At 38.5% G+C, this 16,024-nt stretch overlaps 3 protein-coding genes across 3 annotated transcripts; all 3 read right to left on the reverse strand.

The window, feature by feature from the left end:
* Positions 1 to 6,686: 6,686 nt before the first annotated feature.
* LOC108249976 lies at positions 6,687 to 11,965 on the reverse strand. The gene is made up of 2 exons (XM_017439651.3): positions 9,115 to 11,965; positions 6,687 to 6,766 (listed from the first exon to the last, which is right to left on the reverse strand). The coding sequence occupies exons 1-2, from the start codon at positions 11,765 to 11,767 to the stop codon at positions 6,747 to 6,749; spliced, it is 2,673 nt and encodes an 890-aa protein (XP_017295140.1). The 5' UTR covers positions 11,768 to 11,965; the 3' UTR covers positions 6,687 to 6,746.
* An 813-nt stretch (positions 11,966 to 12,778) lies between these two features.
* Positions 12,779 to 13,653, reverse strand: LOC108249977 (zinc finger BED domain-containing protein 5-like). Its single transcript, XM_017439652.3, has one exon. It carries the CDS (start codon positions 13,633 to 13,635, stop codon positions 12,811 to 12,813), a length of 825 nt encoding a protein of 274 aa, XP_017295141.2. The 5' UTR covers positions 13,636 to 13,653; the 3' UTR covers positions 12,779 to 12,810.
* Positions 13,603 to 14,680, reverse strand: LOC119617856 (SCAN domain-containing protein 3-like). Its single transcript, XM_037980654.1, has one exon. It carries the CDS (start codon positions 14,644 to 14,646, stop codon positions 13,639 to 13,641), a length of 1,008 nt encoding a protein of 335 aa, XP_037836582.1. The 5' UTR covers positions 14,647 to 14,680; the 3' UTR covers positions 13,603 to 13,638.
* Between the last annotated feature and the right edge of the window lie 1,344 nt (positions 14,681 to 16,024).

A 16,024-nucleotide genomic window follows, 5' to 3' on the forward strand; every position in this document is an offset into this window, starting at 1 on the left:
TAACTGGAGACCCATCACTCTGCTGTGCACTGATTATAAAATTTATCTCATGTTTTTGCTGAACGCCTGAATAAAGGACTTAAGGACATAATTGATGAAAGTCAATCAGCCTTTGTTAGAGGGAGAAACATACACAATCATATTAGATTGGTATTTGATATGTTAGATTATTGTGACTACCTTGATAATGACAGTCTGATCTTGTTCCTTGATTTCTACAAGGCGTTTGACACAATCAAACATGCCTTTTTGATAGATGCTTTAAAGTTTTGGGGTTTTGGGGATTCATTTTGCGGATTAATTAGGATGTTTTATAATGATATTTATAGCTTAGTCTCTTTAAATCCAGGTCTAACTTCTAGATTCAAGATCCAGCGAGGCATTCGCCAGGGTTGTCCTATTTCCCCAAAATTGTTCATCTTAACTACTCAATTATTAGCCCTTCAAATTATTAGTAGCCCTGAATTACAGGGAATTAACATTTTTGACAGAGAATTTAAGATTAGCCAATTTGCGGATGATACAGCATTGTTTTTGAAAAATGATTTCATGGTTGAAAAAGCCCTTCATAAAATTTCATTTTTCTTTAAGGCATCAGGTCTAGGACTTAACATTAAAAAATGTGAGATTCTTCCCATTCATAGTTGTATTCATAAAATCATTCAAGAAATTAAGGTTAAAAATGAGGTTAAATATTTGGGTGTATTAGTATCTAAGAACACAACTAGAAGAGAAGATGTTAACATTTCAGACTGCTTAGTAGATATGAAAAAAAATCTTAGCCGTTGGTTGACAAGGGATTTTACTATTTTTGGAAGAAACCTGTTGACTAAAGCAGATGGCGTTTCCAAGATTGTTTATCCATGTCATTCCATGTATATATCACCACAAAACATAAGGAAAGCCAACTCCATAATTTTTCAGTTTTTGTGGAAAAACAAGACTCACTATATTAAAAGGTCCCAACTTGTTAAAAAATATGAGAAAGGTGGTATAAATGCATTGGATTTTGAAGCCATGGTTGGTATACTTAGGACCAAACTTTTATTCTACAACAAAACTCAATGTGGTTTCATATCCCTGGATCCATTTTTAAACAGCTGGGCACATGTTTGGTTCTTAAGCTGAAGTTGGCTTCCGATTGTAGCTATTGATTCAGGAAATGGCTAATCTTCAAAATAAAAGACTTCCTCTCTCCAAAATAATTATGTACAATGATTATTATTATTCACAGAATTTAACTTGATTGTACATAATTACAAAAAGGTGACGTGAAAAATAATTAAATTCAAAGCTTTATTTATGATTTATTTTGGAGAGAGGAAGTCTTTTATTTTGAAGAATTCTTAACAGGATCTAGTTTTGTCTTTTGCCGCTATCTAGCCTTCTGTTGATTTCGGTTGCTTGGTTACGAACAGCCGTTGTCGTTATTCACCTATTAAAAAGAAAATGTTCAGCAAATACAGCTGAGTCTCCGTTATAATCGCTCTTTAGCCATTTCCCAAATCAGAAGCTACAATCGGAAGCCAACTTCAGCTTTGATCCAGACAGTCAGTTCGGAACGCCGCCACAGCTAGAGGACCGGACTGACGTTTCCTTCTGTGCAGTCCCGTTCTGTTTAGGATCCTGGTCAGAGTACGCATACTATTAATGGTTTTAACCACAGTGCAAAGCAGCATCCGTATCCGTGTAGACCAAACATGAAGGGAAACCTGACCAATTCCTGTTAGCCACTGTACTAGCCTAGCATAATGCCGCCACTTCCTGGACATAAAATTATTACGTTTAAACAAGATACGTATCACGTTTTAACAAGAAAATTATCACGTTTTAACAAGATACGTATCACGTTTAAACAAGATACGTATCACGTTTTAACGTGATAGCGTTCGATTTTTTTTTTCCCCTGCGTGATAGCAATGCGCTTCCGTAAGTTTTGGGAGGTGTTGTACCAACATGTTCATTCTAAATAAGATCTAGTTCCAAAATAATTTCTTCCAGGCTATAAATAAATTATTCATGATAACATTTAGCACATAAGATTTTATTACCTATAAAATATTTATCTTACACAACTAAAAATATATACACATATATTTCAAAATATTTTTATTTTACTTTTTTGTTTTTTTCTTTTTTACGTCTTATTCAAGATAATATGAGTGGTGGGGCGGCGCCCGTGCGCCCTCTATTGGCCAGCCGCCACTGGTAAGAACGAAAAAATACTTCTGATTGTATTTGGCCTTTATATTGTCATTATACGGACAGAATTTGCTGACTTTTGTCGAGGTGAACAAAACCACAGTCTTGCTAAACAGTATTTTAATAATAAGAAGAACAGCATGTCTGCATATATAATCTAAATGTTTTTGTTCATTCTTTTCAAGATTTATATCAGTGTTATGTTCAGAATCAGTATTAGAGGGAAAACGTATAATGTAGCTTGAGCAGTATTAATCATGAAACAGAAGTTTTAAAACTTTATTAATCTTGACTATTTAGCTCTATATTCAGTATTATTTTAACATTCATTTGATTCATTTAACATTAGTTTGAGTCATTAGCATTAGTTTTAAGAATTTAATTATAAGAGTAGGAGTGTGTTGTTTATCATGATTTTAATATGTTATTTACTGATTGAGTAGAATATAATGTTTTAAGCTGTATGGAAGAGTTCCTGAAAGTAAGAGGAGTACTTCAAAGTTATTATGAGTTTTCAGATGCAGTAGGCCTTTAATCCCACCTGTGTTCCTTCAGTGTGTGACCTCTGGGACAGGAAATGGCTGTCACTGCATCGCAGGAAGTGTTTTCTGTGCACCCGCTTCATACAGACGTCTGCAGGCGTAGCGGGGGGATAAATACTTCAAAACAGGAATTAACTTCAGACAATCTTGGGGTGTTTTGGCTTGATACTTTTGAGGTGATGTGTCTTTTCACATCTTATTAGGATTGTTTCCCAGATGCATCTGTTTAACTCTATTAACCCGAAGTAACTACTCTGATTGTTGTTAGTTACTTAGCAAACTTTTTTCAAACCTATATAGGTTTCCCGAAGACAAAGAGCTGAGGAAGCAATGGGAAACGGCTGTCAGAAAGGAAGAGTTTTCTGCTAGTCTGTCATCCATGGTCTGCAGTGAGCATTTCAGGCCAGAGACCTTTGACAGGACCGATCAGACAGTCAGGTTCAGAGCTAGAGCTGTTCCTTCAGTCGTCTGTTTCCCAGCTCATCTCCACAGGGTAGGTGTAGCACTATGCTGTAAGGAGGCTATAATTCAATACCGTACTATATAGAAAATGTGTTTTTTCCTTTTTCAAAAAAGGCACAGGAGACCCCCGTCAGAACTGTCCCCAGCTTGCCCAAGAGGCTGAACCCCGCCTGTATCTAATGTTGTGAGTAATAAGAACTAGCTACTCTCTTCTTTAATTCAATCAGGAAATCAGGTAAGGATTTCCGATTTTTTTTATCATGTGGTTTGTCTCTATGTATGCATATTATCTGGGTAACTGTGTGTAAATGTGGTGTTTGTGTGTGTTTTAGGGAGCTGGAAAAACAACCCTTCAGCCAGTCAGTTCCAGGCCGTCTTCTGACATTTGATGGAGCAGTGCGGTGTGTCTCCAAGCACATCAGGAAATGTGGCAGCACAGGATGAGACTGTGTCCCTGTCTGCTTTTGAGATGTCCTCTTCTCCAGCAGCAGAAGAAACTGAAGAGCTTCCATCCCCTTTTGCCAACATTCCTGCTTTAGTGTGTGATCATAGCTATTTACCAACCTGCTTTGGTGGTCTTGTGGAGAAGGCACTGGTGTGTGTGTGTGTGTGTGTGGAGTGGATATATGTATGTATATTGTGTGAGTGTAAAAATGTATATAGGTTCATTAATGCCCCCTGTATAGATATAGATAAATGTTCAATACACTCACCCCCTGTATAACTATATTGGTGTATATATGTTCATCGATTTGAATATAAAACCAATTAATCAAAATCAGTTAAATGTGAAAGTTTGTGCTCTTTATTCAGAAAATCCACATTGCAGCGACATTTCCGGAGACAGAATAAATGTAAATGAATACTTCTATATTTATCACCACAGTAATAGTGTTATACATGTTAGTAGCTCTAAACACTTAAAAGCATACATGTTGGTTTGGTGCTTACCATAAAAATTTAAGGAGTAAACATTTTTAGTAATCTAGTTAAAAGTTACAAACGTTGTCTTTGGTGTCTGTTTGTTTTCCAAATATATTAGTGTGTGTAAATGCCAGGCATTAACTTAAAACACTTTGTAGAACGGTGCTGTATGAAGTTCAATCCGTTTTCTTGTATTAGTTAAAGGGCAGGTCTGCCACATCCAATATGGCGGACGGGCTGACGTATCGCTGCCACGGGCCAGCCCGCTCAATGAGGGTTCTACGTGTTTATGTCTATGGTTTTAGCAATGTGACGATACATTTTGGGAGTTAAGCAGGTGGCAGACAACAAAGACGTTTCTCAAGAGGAGTCAAAGGAAGAACCAAAAGTTAAACAGCAGTTTTTTAACTAATGAAAAATGGAAAAGAAATGACAATAGCGAGTTCTGTGACTGGCTCGTTTTGCTGCTGCTGATGTCCTGTGTTAAATCAGTCCAAGTACATTTGTATGGTAAACTTCTTTACTCTAAATGTTTTTTTCTGACAGAGTTAAAAATAAATCATATGATTTATATAATTTGATTGTACTGGTGGGGTTTCTAAATAAAGTAAGCGTTGCACACAAAAAAGGAAAATAGTGGCTGGTAAAATGTTTGAGTGGTTGGTAAAAATTTTAATTTCCACCCCTGACACCCACCCTTTCTGTATTTCGTGTCCGGCGACAAAGCCCTGATTTCAGTTGATCCTGCACATCTCCATTGGCTGTGAGGTTTTTTTTTTTTTTTTTCACAATAGTCTCTGTGTTTTTAGAGTTTGTTTGTCTGAAGAATGGCAGAGACCCAAAGTGTTATGAATAAAGTTTTCCTTTGTTTGCTGTGCAGCTCTAATTACAGTTTTTACTTAAAACTGAAAATATAAAGAAAAAAAGAAAAAAAATACCAAACAAATATGAGTGCAGTGTAAATAATTATTAGGTAAACTATTTAGGTAATCCAGAGCTTTTTGTGGTTTTTTTTCTGTAGTAGTAATAAATCTGACAAGTTCTGTTTTACAGGAACAAAAAAAGACATTTGGAGATTTATTAGTACAAGTGAATATTTTAACAAATAATGTAAATATGACTTAAAGGTACAATTTAATATACATTATAGAATTACTTTTGCAGCAGATACATGAGGAAAAGGAAGGGTGATAGCCTTTTTTTCAACTTACCACATATAACGAAACGAAACAGACTGACCAAACAACAGATTTATTATACCTTACAGAACTCATCTTTAGACTATTTCATCTCTTCACCCTTATCATTATTATATCTCAACAGCTGAAGCTGAATTTATAAATTACAGGGAACCAATATTAAAATACTTACACCGAATAAGTCTTGTCTTTAAGTTATTATTACAAAATTAATCTACATCAATACAATATAATCAACAATAAACAATAAAGACAAAACAAAAAATAATAGATAAATGTTATTTATCAATTTGCATGAGTTAAAATGAAATAGCCTGACCCAAAATTGCTTCTTCTTTTATCTTTCTCATCACACAGGGTTATAAGTGCTTCACAGGTTTAGAAGCTGTGGAGAGCCAGCCATCACTTCATCTATGGGGAACTTGAAGGCTGCTCAGGCCTCGACAGGACCACGACACAGAGGCAGGTTAAGGCTCAGAGTCTGTTCAGAGTCAGTGGTCAGCTTCCTATCCATGTTCACCTGAGGTTGCAGTGATGTTTACAGAGGGTCAGCAGAGGAGACAGCTGATGCAGCACAAGTCAGGTGACAGGCAACACACACACTAAAACAATTCACTTGAAGTTTAAAATGTTGTTTTCAACTTAAGTTTCTCTTTACAGTTTTCTCTGTTGAATCTACAAAACACTGAGTTAAATTGTTTAGTTTTTTCTCAAAAATAAAAATAAAAAGACAAACAAGGGGAAGAAGGTCTTCACATGATGAACACAAAAATGTACAGCTAACAAACTGCAGAACGAACTGACAATTGCAGTACCCCGTCAAGGCTTTCTCAACTAGGACATTCGGATTGCTGGGCTGAAAGACCTTGGGGTTACAGAAAGGCTTTATCTCACTCTGCCTTAGGTAAACATGTAAACAATCTTCTTAGTAATCACATAAACATATCTAATTTCAGCAATAAAATCTTTAGGAAAGTATGTAAACCATCTGTGAATAACTGATTAGATGTCCACAAGTGTATACGTGTGTCCCAAAACAATCAAGATTCACTCAGGTCAGAATGAACTTATCATGGAATAGTTACTGAAAGACGACAATAGGTCAGAGGTCATGAAAAAGGGTGATTATTCATGCTACACATTCATTCTAAAATAAGTTTTCCTCAATGAAATATTAATTTTTCAGACAATAAACAAAAAAAATGCATTTCAGTTGTTCTAAAACAGAAAATACACCTATTTTTAATACGAGACCAGTGGAACCTACTGTAGTATTTTTTTCTAAAACTATAACAAGGACAAAGAGTATAAACAGCAGAAATCTTTACATCCATAATCCTGCTCTTATTTCTTTTTGTTTAAAACCTGAGCAATACGAGCTGGAGTTCAAGGTTGTTTTCACAGCGCTGGGTGCATCTCAGCTTTCTGTCATCAAACCTGTATCAGAGGGAGAACAAGAAGAATGAGTGGATTATGTTGAGAAGCAAGTCAAGGATCTGATGTCTCTGCAAGGCTGGACAGTAAAACTTGAAGGCTGATCTAATCAGGATTAAGTTAGGTGTTGCTCAACAGGACTTTTTGGCAAACGGAAGAATATATTTTACTACTTCACTGTTTTCTTAATTTTTGTTGAAATTCTCAGATTTTTTATCTGACTCATTATTGAATACTGATAAAGTCATAATAGTGGAGAATTTCAATTTTCATGTAGATGTTAAAAGTGTTAGCTTTAATAATTTAATAGTCAGTTGGTTTTACCCAAAATGTCCAAAAATTTACTCATTCTCTTCATTTTACTCTAGATCTGGTTCTATTTTTGATGTCGTTTAACCCCCACATTAAAAATGTTACCAGGACTGCTTTTTTCCACCTACGTAATATCACTAAAATTAGAAACATCTTGTCTCTAAATGATACAGAAAAACTGGTTCATGCATTTATCACGTCTAGGCTAGACTATTGTAATTCTTTATCTGGCTGTCCAAAAACTTTTTAAAAAGTTTGTCTGTATCTCTTTCCTGTCCTCTTGTATCACATTTCCACTCAGCCAGGTTGTGCTGGAAGTCTCTTCCTGTTAAAAGAGATGTGTGCTTGCTCAGGATGGCACATGGTGATGAAGTGAAGGTTTAAAACAATGTGTTGGCTTCTTTAGATAGGTACTTTTTACTAATTAGCTTTTTACAATGTATTTGAATGTTTCTGTACAGTGCCCTGAGATAACTTTTGTTGTGATTTGGAGCTGTATAAATGAACTGAATTAAATTTAATTGAACTGTTCACCTTAAAGTTCTACAGGGACATATTCTGCACCAGAACAAAGCATGTACCACTGGCAGATTGACAAAGCAAATTCTACCAGTGCCTAGAAAGGGCTGGACTGAAGAACGGCACAGAAGCACCAATCATGGCAGCACAAGAGCAGGCCCTCAGCACAAGAACAATAGAGGCTGGGGTCTATCATACAAGGCAGGACCCAAGATGCAGGCGGTGTAAAGATGCCCCTGAGACAGTCTAGCAGGCAAAGCATATATGAAATGCCATAACCAAGTGGCTGGGATAGTGTACAAGAAGCCCCACAGTCAAAGTGGGAAACTCCACCTAAGGTGGTGGAGAATGGCAGAGCTAAAATACTGTGGGACTTCCTGATCCAGACTGACAAACAGGTGATGCCTAACCAATCAGACATTGTGGTGATAGATAAAATACAGAAGAAAGCAGTAGTGGTGCATATAGCAGTCCCAAGCGACTGTAACATCAGGAAGAAGGAGCATGAGAAGCTTGAGAAATGCCAAGGGCTGAAAGAGGAAATAGAGAAGTTGTGGAAAATCAAGGCCTCAGTGGTACCAGTGGTCATTGGGGCACTTAAACTGGAAGAGTGGCTCTAACAGATCCCAGGAACAACCTCAGAGGTCTCTGTCCAGAAGAGCACAGACCTAGGAACAGCAAAGATACTGCGTAGAACCCTCAAGCTCCCAGGCCTCTGGTAGAGGACCCAAACTTGTCAAGCTTGAAGTGAAAGTGGAACTGCCCATGCGGAACAAAGAGGGTGAGATGGAAGTGTTTTTTAAATTATATATATATATATATATATATATATACTCATACATATACATTATTTGTGCTGCCATAAGAGGTACAATAAGCTAATAACCAATGGGACAAAAAATTCCTTCATATCTCCATTAAATGCAAATCGCACGTTTATTATTATTATTATTATTATTATTATTATTATTAATAATAATAATAATAATAATAATAATAATAATAATAATAATAATAATATGAGCTATTTTGCAAGCAATACAGACAAACAAACACATACAAACAGGACCATTCAGTGGCGGGCAAGTGAATTATAGTGATAAAACTAGTTTTCAATAAAGTGGACTCGATGACTCTGAGGCAGATCAGTATGATCTGTCTTCCAGATTAATATGTTGAAGCATTTATTTTATTTTATATTAAACAAGGTTTGTGTTACATTCTCTGTAATCCTGGTGACTGATAAATAGTGTTCAGAAGTTTTATAAACTTGGGGTTATGATGTGAATTTTTATTATCTTTTGCAGCACTCATACAGTAAAGACAAGGCTATCCTGTCATATTTTTTTAAAAGTAGTCTTGTTTAACCCTCCTGAGGCCCTAGTAACTGAAGAGAGGAAGACCTTTGTAACTTTGGGTCCATTTGACCCAAAACCACAGGAGGGTTAAGGCAAGAAGCATCTACAAAGGACAGCAGTTTGATCGCAGAATTTCAATTTTGAAATTTTTCATGCACATACCTTTATTTTGTGCAGTCTCACTTGCCCTGGCCTGCCTGGAATCCAAATTGGTTTCAGACTCTGTGTGGGATATCCCAATGGACCTTTGTTCAGACTGGGTGCGAAGGGTTGAGCCATTTGTTTGTCTTGTGAGCAACCTGCCTCGGGAGGCTTCTCTCTGTGCTCTGGGAGGAACAGGACTATTGAAAAAGAGGCACATTTGAGAATTTTGCAGCTCATTTCGAGAGAAGAATGAGCGAGCATCTTGAAAAGACACAGATGGGGTAATCTTTTCAGTGGTATTTTCAGCTGCATGTATTATTGTTTGTGGAGAACTGGAGTGAGATGAAAATCCAGAGGTGGACTGAGGCTTAAATGCAGGGGGACTTGGAAATCTGTGACACACAGAAGGACATGATGGTGGTAAGCGGACTCTGGAGACAGGTGGTGTTGTCACAGGCAGACTGCAAGAAGACATCTCAGATTCACATGTCTGGTTTTCAAACCTCTGACCCATTCTGGCTTGAACGAACTGAACATAACTTGTCTTGTCAGGATATTTAGTTGCATTGCACAGGTGAATAATCTTCCCTTCCTGCTGGTAGAGATTGTTGGCTTTCTCAGTTTCTTGATCCACATCTGTTTCCAGTTGCAGCTCTTCATGTTGCACCCTGGTGACAGTGTCTGGCCCAACAAAACCAGTAGATCTAATAGTGAGTGATCTTGGCTTCATGTTGGCTCTGTTTGGTAGAATATTTACATTCTGGATGGTTATCTTCCGGCGTTGGTAAATTCCAGTTTTCTGGTTTATGACTGGGAGGTACTGAACTGGATCTTCCTGCAGCTGTTCCTCACTTTGTGGTTGGCCTTCATTACTCTGGAAGGATTTGTCCATCAGAACCTCTAAGGGCGGAGGTGGTAGGTTATCTACATCAAGGTCCACTCTGCTGTCAGTCCAGCTGTTTGTGTTTTTTTTGCAATTGAATATGAGCTCTTTTTTATCACTGTTACCTGCTTTAGAAAGAAGAATAATATGGTTTTTATTGGGCCTTTTCATATGAGGAGGAACATTAGAAATGCCTTGTTGTGGTCTCCCATCAGCCTCTTGGCTAAAGGTATTGATGAGCCTTCTGACTGAGGGGAGTTTTGGTGGTTGACTGGCTAACATTGGTAATGAAGGTAATGATGGCCGATGTGATTCCACTAGGGTTCTGTTCAACCCGTTTAGGTATTGCCGCCTAAGCCCAGCTCTGTACAAATTATAATTAGGTCTTTTTAACTCATTCGTTCCTTGTATTTCAGACACAGTTTTATTGTTTGGATCTGGTTCTTTAAGGCTCTTTTGTAGCTCTGTCATCAGAATTAAACTGCAGGTAGATGAAGAGTGTTCAGACGAGGCTGCAGTCAGAGGTCGTTTAGGTATCAGCTGCTGGTTCTGAAGACAGTTAGCCTGCATATATAGAAGAGCTTGACTGGGATCTGGTGGGGAAGAGCTTGACCTCTTTCTTTCAGGTCTACAGTTTTCATCATCTTCATATTCTTCTACCCCATCCTGCTCCTCATCCTCCTCATCTTCTTCATCATCTTCAATACAGGCCACTGAGTTGGCTAAATGATTTGAACAATTGTCAAGTGCATCCTGAATATTAATTTGAGAGCCACAATTTCCAGATCCAGCACTCCCATTGTGACGCTGCTTTTCAGACCCTGCCAAACTCTCGTTCTCTCCCCCAATCCCACTGTCCTCACTGTGCAGCGCAGAATCTTCTGGATTGGACTTCCTGATGGCTGCCCCCTCTACCTGAGTGAGTACTTGAGCCAGGCGACGCTCTGCAGCTTGCTTTGCCTGTAGCTTCTGGGCCAACAGTTTGGAAAGGGAAGAAAAAAACTCCACTGCCTCCACAAGTGTTGTGTCCCCCAGTGTTTGAACTGAACCTCCAACTTGCCTCATTTTTTCTGCTGAATGTTGGAGCAGTTGCTGTAAATGATCTGGAGGTGGATCAGAATGATTTGTTATGTTGGTGCTGGGTTTAGTTGACCTTACAGCTTGGCCCAACATCCCAGAAGGCAGAGCCATGCAGTACCCATGTTCCATTAGCATCTGCTCCCCATCCTCAGCAATCCCCTCCAGTGCCTGGTTTATCTCTTCAAACCGCATCACCACAGCAGTTATCATGGGCTGCAGGGATATATGTGTCTGAGCAGCCTGGTCCAGAAGGCCAAGAAGGGTTTCATATTTGGAAATATTTGGGTTCAGGAAATTGTAGGCAGCCTGGTGAGCCCTCACCATGTGTGGTGGAAAGTCCATTTTACTTTGAACAACAGAAGACTTTCTCTGCTTTTCAGTGGATCGTTTACTGCCTTTCTTTTTCTTTCGACTATCCATTTTCTTCATTTCATCTATCTCACTAACATCACAAATGATTTCCTGTGGTGTTGGATTTACCTCTATTTCTTTAGAGTTTTCTGGATTTTTAGCAGACATTATGTTGGAGTCCAGCTGAATCCATGTAGTTCCTGTTGAATCATGTTTTTCAGTGAGTAGCAGCACTTCATCTTCTTTCTCTTTAGTTTTTAAACATGTATCTTCCTCTTCGGCAGGTCCACGATCCACATCTTGTGGTGCTTCAGCCAGTTTTGGAAATAACTTTCCTTTTGATGGAGAGCAGCCCATGATATAATTCAAAATTATAATTCAAAAAAAAAATCTACAACAGGAACATATATGCATATATGCTAAAAATCCTCCAATATTGGTTTTGGTTCATCATCCAGTGTCTGAATATTAGTATTGGTAAGTTTCTTCAGTCATTTCAGCTTTTCTCCACAAATATGTCCAACTGTGCAACAGAGATGTGCAGAACCTGGAGAGTAAAATGATCCCGCTGTTTGTGGAGGAGGACAGATGATAAGAAGGATAGTAGCAGTGGGAGGGGGCAGGATTAGTGCACAGATGGTCACAATAAGAGCACCAACGTGCACACTACACACACACACAAAAGCACACTGAACAACATAAGGCTTTAAGCTCCTCAAGTTAATCAGGGCCAGATTTGTCAAGTGGTGTTTTTAGCCTCATCCACTTAGCTGTTGGTAAAGTCTACTTTGTAAACTTTACAAGGTGACAGGTTATTTACAATATACATAATGTTTTTTTTCTTGGAAACACCTGTAAAGAATTAAAGGCCTAACATTTCTTGAAGAAATGCATATCACTCATCACCTATTAAGGCAGTGCTTCTCAATTATTTTCTGTTACGCCCCCCCTAGCAAGAAGAAAACTATTCGCGCCCCCCACTCCCCACCGTGACTATCCGTCGCTGCATACCATTTTATCCTTAACATTAAAGAAAAAAAAAGAAAGACATATGGTCAAACTTACAAAGAATAACTTTATTAAATCGTGTTTTAAGTCAGAAAAGATTTTAAGTGCAACAATGCCTGAAAAATAAATAAATCCTTGTTTAAACTGTAAACATGTTTGACCAACTAATTGCGCCATTGCAAAATTAAATCAAATCAATAAATAATATTTAATAATTATAATAAGTAATAAACTACAAAAACTAAAAAAATAACTGATTTATATTCAGTTCAGCAACATTAACTCAGGAGCACAATATATAAAACACTTGAACCTAAAAAACAAAAATGAATTAAACAATTTGTGCTCATTTTTTCTTTCTTTTTTTGATCAAAATGAGGAGGAAGTCAGGTTTAATGGCTACAATGAGCACGTTTTGCAGTGCACAGCTTTTCGAAGCGAGGTTCGAAGCATGATAGTGCAACTCTCAGCTCTTGCTCAATGTTTAGCTGGGACCTGTACTTGGTCTTCAGTGCAGCAACAGCAGAGAACCCAATCTCACAAAGGTAAGATGTTGAAAAAGGAAGCAGAATGCTTATAGCTTTCTCCCCTAAGAGTGGATACTGCCTCTCTACACTCAACCAGAATGAACTCAGTGTCTGTGATGTGAAACTCAGTCTCAATGTGGAGTCAGACGTCATGTCAATGAACTGCTCCTCTTCTGCAGAGCTGAAACCAGTTGGAGCTGGTGCACTGAAAGGGTCTCTCACCCAGTCATACTGGGAACTGTTTTCAGGGAAGTACTTTTTAAAGAATCCAATCAGTGAAGAAATATGCTGCTTAATGTGTGGAATCACTGAGATAGCATCATAGTCATTAGTGTCCATGAATTCATGCAGGTTCTCAAATGAATCAGTGTTTCCTTCATCAAGTTGCCTGCTCCACATGGCAAGCTTTCGGGTGAAAGAGCTAATCTTGTCTGTGACCTGAGGGATGTGTTTATCTTTCCCTTGAAGCTGTAGATTCAGTTCATTTAGCTTTCCAAATATGTCACTCAGGTAGGCCAGTTTTCCCAGGAAGTTCTCATCACAAAATTTTTCTGCCACTTCATACTTGTGCTCCTGCTCCAAAAACACTCTTATTTGCTCTCTGAGCTCAAAAACTCGGGACAAGACTTTTCCTCGTGACAACCACCTTGCTTCACTGTGATAGAGCACAGCTTGATGTTCAGCTCCCATCTCCTAACAGATGGCAGAGAAGACTCTTGTTTTTAGTGGTCTGGTCTTTATAAAATTGACTACACCTATGATGTCAGTCATAACCTCACTTAATTCAGGGGAAAGTTGCCTGGATGCAAGTGCTTCTCTGTGTATAATACAGTGTGTCCACTCAGCATGAGGTGAGGCTGTCTTGATCAGTGCCCTAAGTCCTTTTCTCTTCCCTGCCATGGTTTGTGCACCATCACTGCAAACACCAATGCAGTTCTCCCACTTTAGCCCATTCTCAGTCAAAAAGGAGTCCAAAATTTTGAATAGCTCTTCAGCTGTGGCTCTGTCTCTGACATATTTACAAAAAAGTAGATCCTCACACAGGGAGTTTGACATGTCAAAACGTACATAAGCAATAAAAAGACAGTCTTTGTTGCTGTCAGTTGCTTCATCAAACTGTAAGGCAAAACGTTTGTCTTTGAGTTTATCTACCAGCTGTTCTTGAAGATCGTTAGCAATGTCATCTATACGTCTGGCGACAGTGTCATTGGACAGAGGGATAGTTTTTAGTTTTGCTGCACTGGCGTCGTCCAGCATGACAGAGACCATGTCTAATGCTGCCGGCAGTATCAGCTCCTCTGCTATGGTGTGAGGCTTTTTGCATTGCGCGATTTGGTACGCTACCTTATATGACGCTAATAGCGCTCGATGGTTTACTGAAGTAGCCTTCACAAAGCGGGATGACTGTTGGTAATATTCAGCACGTTTTCGCTGAAAAAATTCTAGCGGCTTATCGGCATGATTGGAGTGTAAAGTATTTAAGTGACGCGCTAATTTATTTGGCTTCATGCTGTCCGCTGCGAGCATTTTTAGACACAGCAAACACACCGGTCTCTCCTCTTCTCCAACTGTAGTGACAGTGAAGCCAAGGGCTAAATACACTTCGTCGTATTTCCTCGTCTTAGCTTTCGGGTGACTTTCTTTTGTCTCATCTTTGTCTCTCTCCGCTTTTCTTTTCGTCCCTGTTAAAAACTTTTCCATGTTGGGCGTTGTTATGTTGAATAACGGAGGTTATAGACAGAACGCAGTCGGAGCTTCTGTTGACTCAACACAGCTAACCTTCTTCTTCTTCTTTAGGTTTTAACGGCAGCTTGCAAACGTGACAGAAGTAACAATGACAGCGCCACTGCCCCCTACTGTAGTGGATGCGCAATTACACTTTATACTAGTACGGCCCAAAAAAAAAGCTTGTGACCCCTGTTCCCCGGGGTCACACGCGCCCCCCCAGGTATCGCCCCACTATTTGAGAACCACTGTATTAAGGTATTTCTGCTGCAAAACCATTTGTGCCTTGTAACTGTGAAGTTGAAGTTGCAGAGAGAACTCCTATAGGAGTTTTGTAATTGTAGTTTTTTCTTTCACAAATACAAAACTACTATTAGACCTCACAGATTCTTCAGTACGGGTCACAGATTCCATTCTACAAGTTACAAAATATAAAACCCTTGCTCTAATACTTTTGCCCCAATCAGTCCAGTACATTTGGAGCTAAACTAATTCAAACACCCGTATTAACATCTTCACACAGACACGTTTTATTTGATTTTTTTTCTTAACACAGACACAAGTCAGTGAATGCAACACACAAAACTGCTGATGTTAGTCACAATTCCTGCTTCACAAGCCACACCTCCTTTTTTGCGTGATGGGGTTTTGCACCATTTGTCTCACTGAAAGGACAGAAAAATGAGTTGTGTCTTGTGGGTAGTATGTATGGCTGTACAGCAGGAGGCGCTGCCGAACTCAGTATTAACAAACTGGAAGTACTTGTAAAGTCTTGAGCTGTCACACATAAAGTATGTATCGTGAATGAGTCTCAGCTCCTACCACATCAATTTTCAGGTCAATATCTGTAACACTTACTGAGCTATAGCCATTTCTGTATTGGTTAATGTCAATTAGCTATAGCCGCCATCTTGAGTTGGGTTGATTCCAAATTGTTATTTGTTAAATCTGTACATTCACATGATTTCTTTCTAAGTTTTGTTAAAGGGAACCTATTATGCAAAATTCCCTTTTTGCATGTTTTGTACTTTTATTAGGGTTTCTACTGCTTCAAGAAACAGTCCAAGTGCAAAAAAAAAAAATACCCAGCCATTTTTTGGCAATAGGCAGGGGCGTCACTAGGTTTTAAGGAGAAAGGGGGCTTAGCCCCCAGGAGATGCACAGGATGTGAGCAAACGTAGTGGGCGAGAACAAAATTTCTCAAACAGCTAACAAAACCTGAGTTGCTTTTCCACATTTTTGGACACATTTAGCAGATACCTTACTGTGTAAACATTTTAACAACCAATTATATTTTTATTCAGAACATCAACAAACAGGAAATATGTTTACAGTTTTAACAAGAAAAATGAAC

Source organism: Kryptolebias marmoratus, linkage group LG17 (genome assembly GCF_001649575.2).
Source record: "Kryptolebias marmoratus isolate JLee-2015 linkage group LG17, ASM164957v2, whole genome shotgun sequence".
NCBI classification, from domain to species: domain Eukaryota; kingdom Metazoa; phylum Chordata; class Actinopteri; order Cyprinodontiformes; family Rivulidae; genus Kryptolebias; species Kryptolebias marmoratus.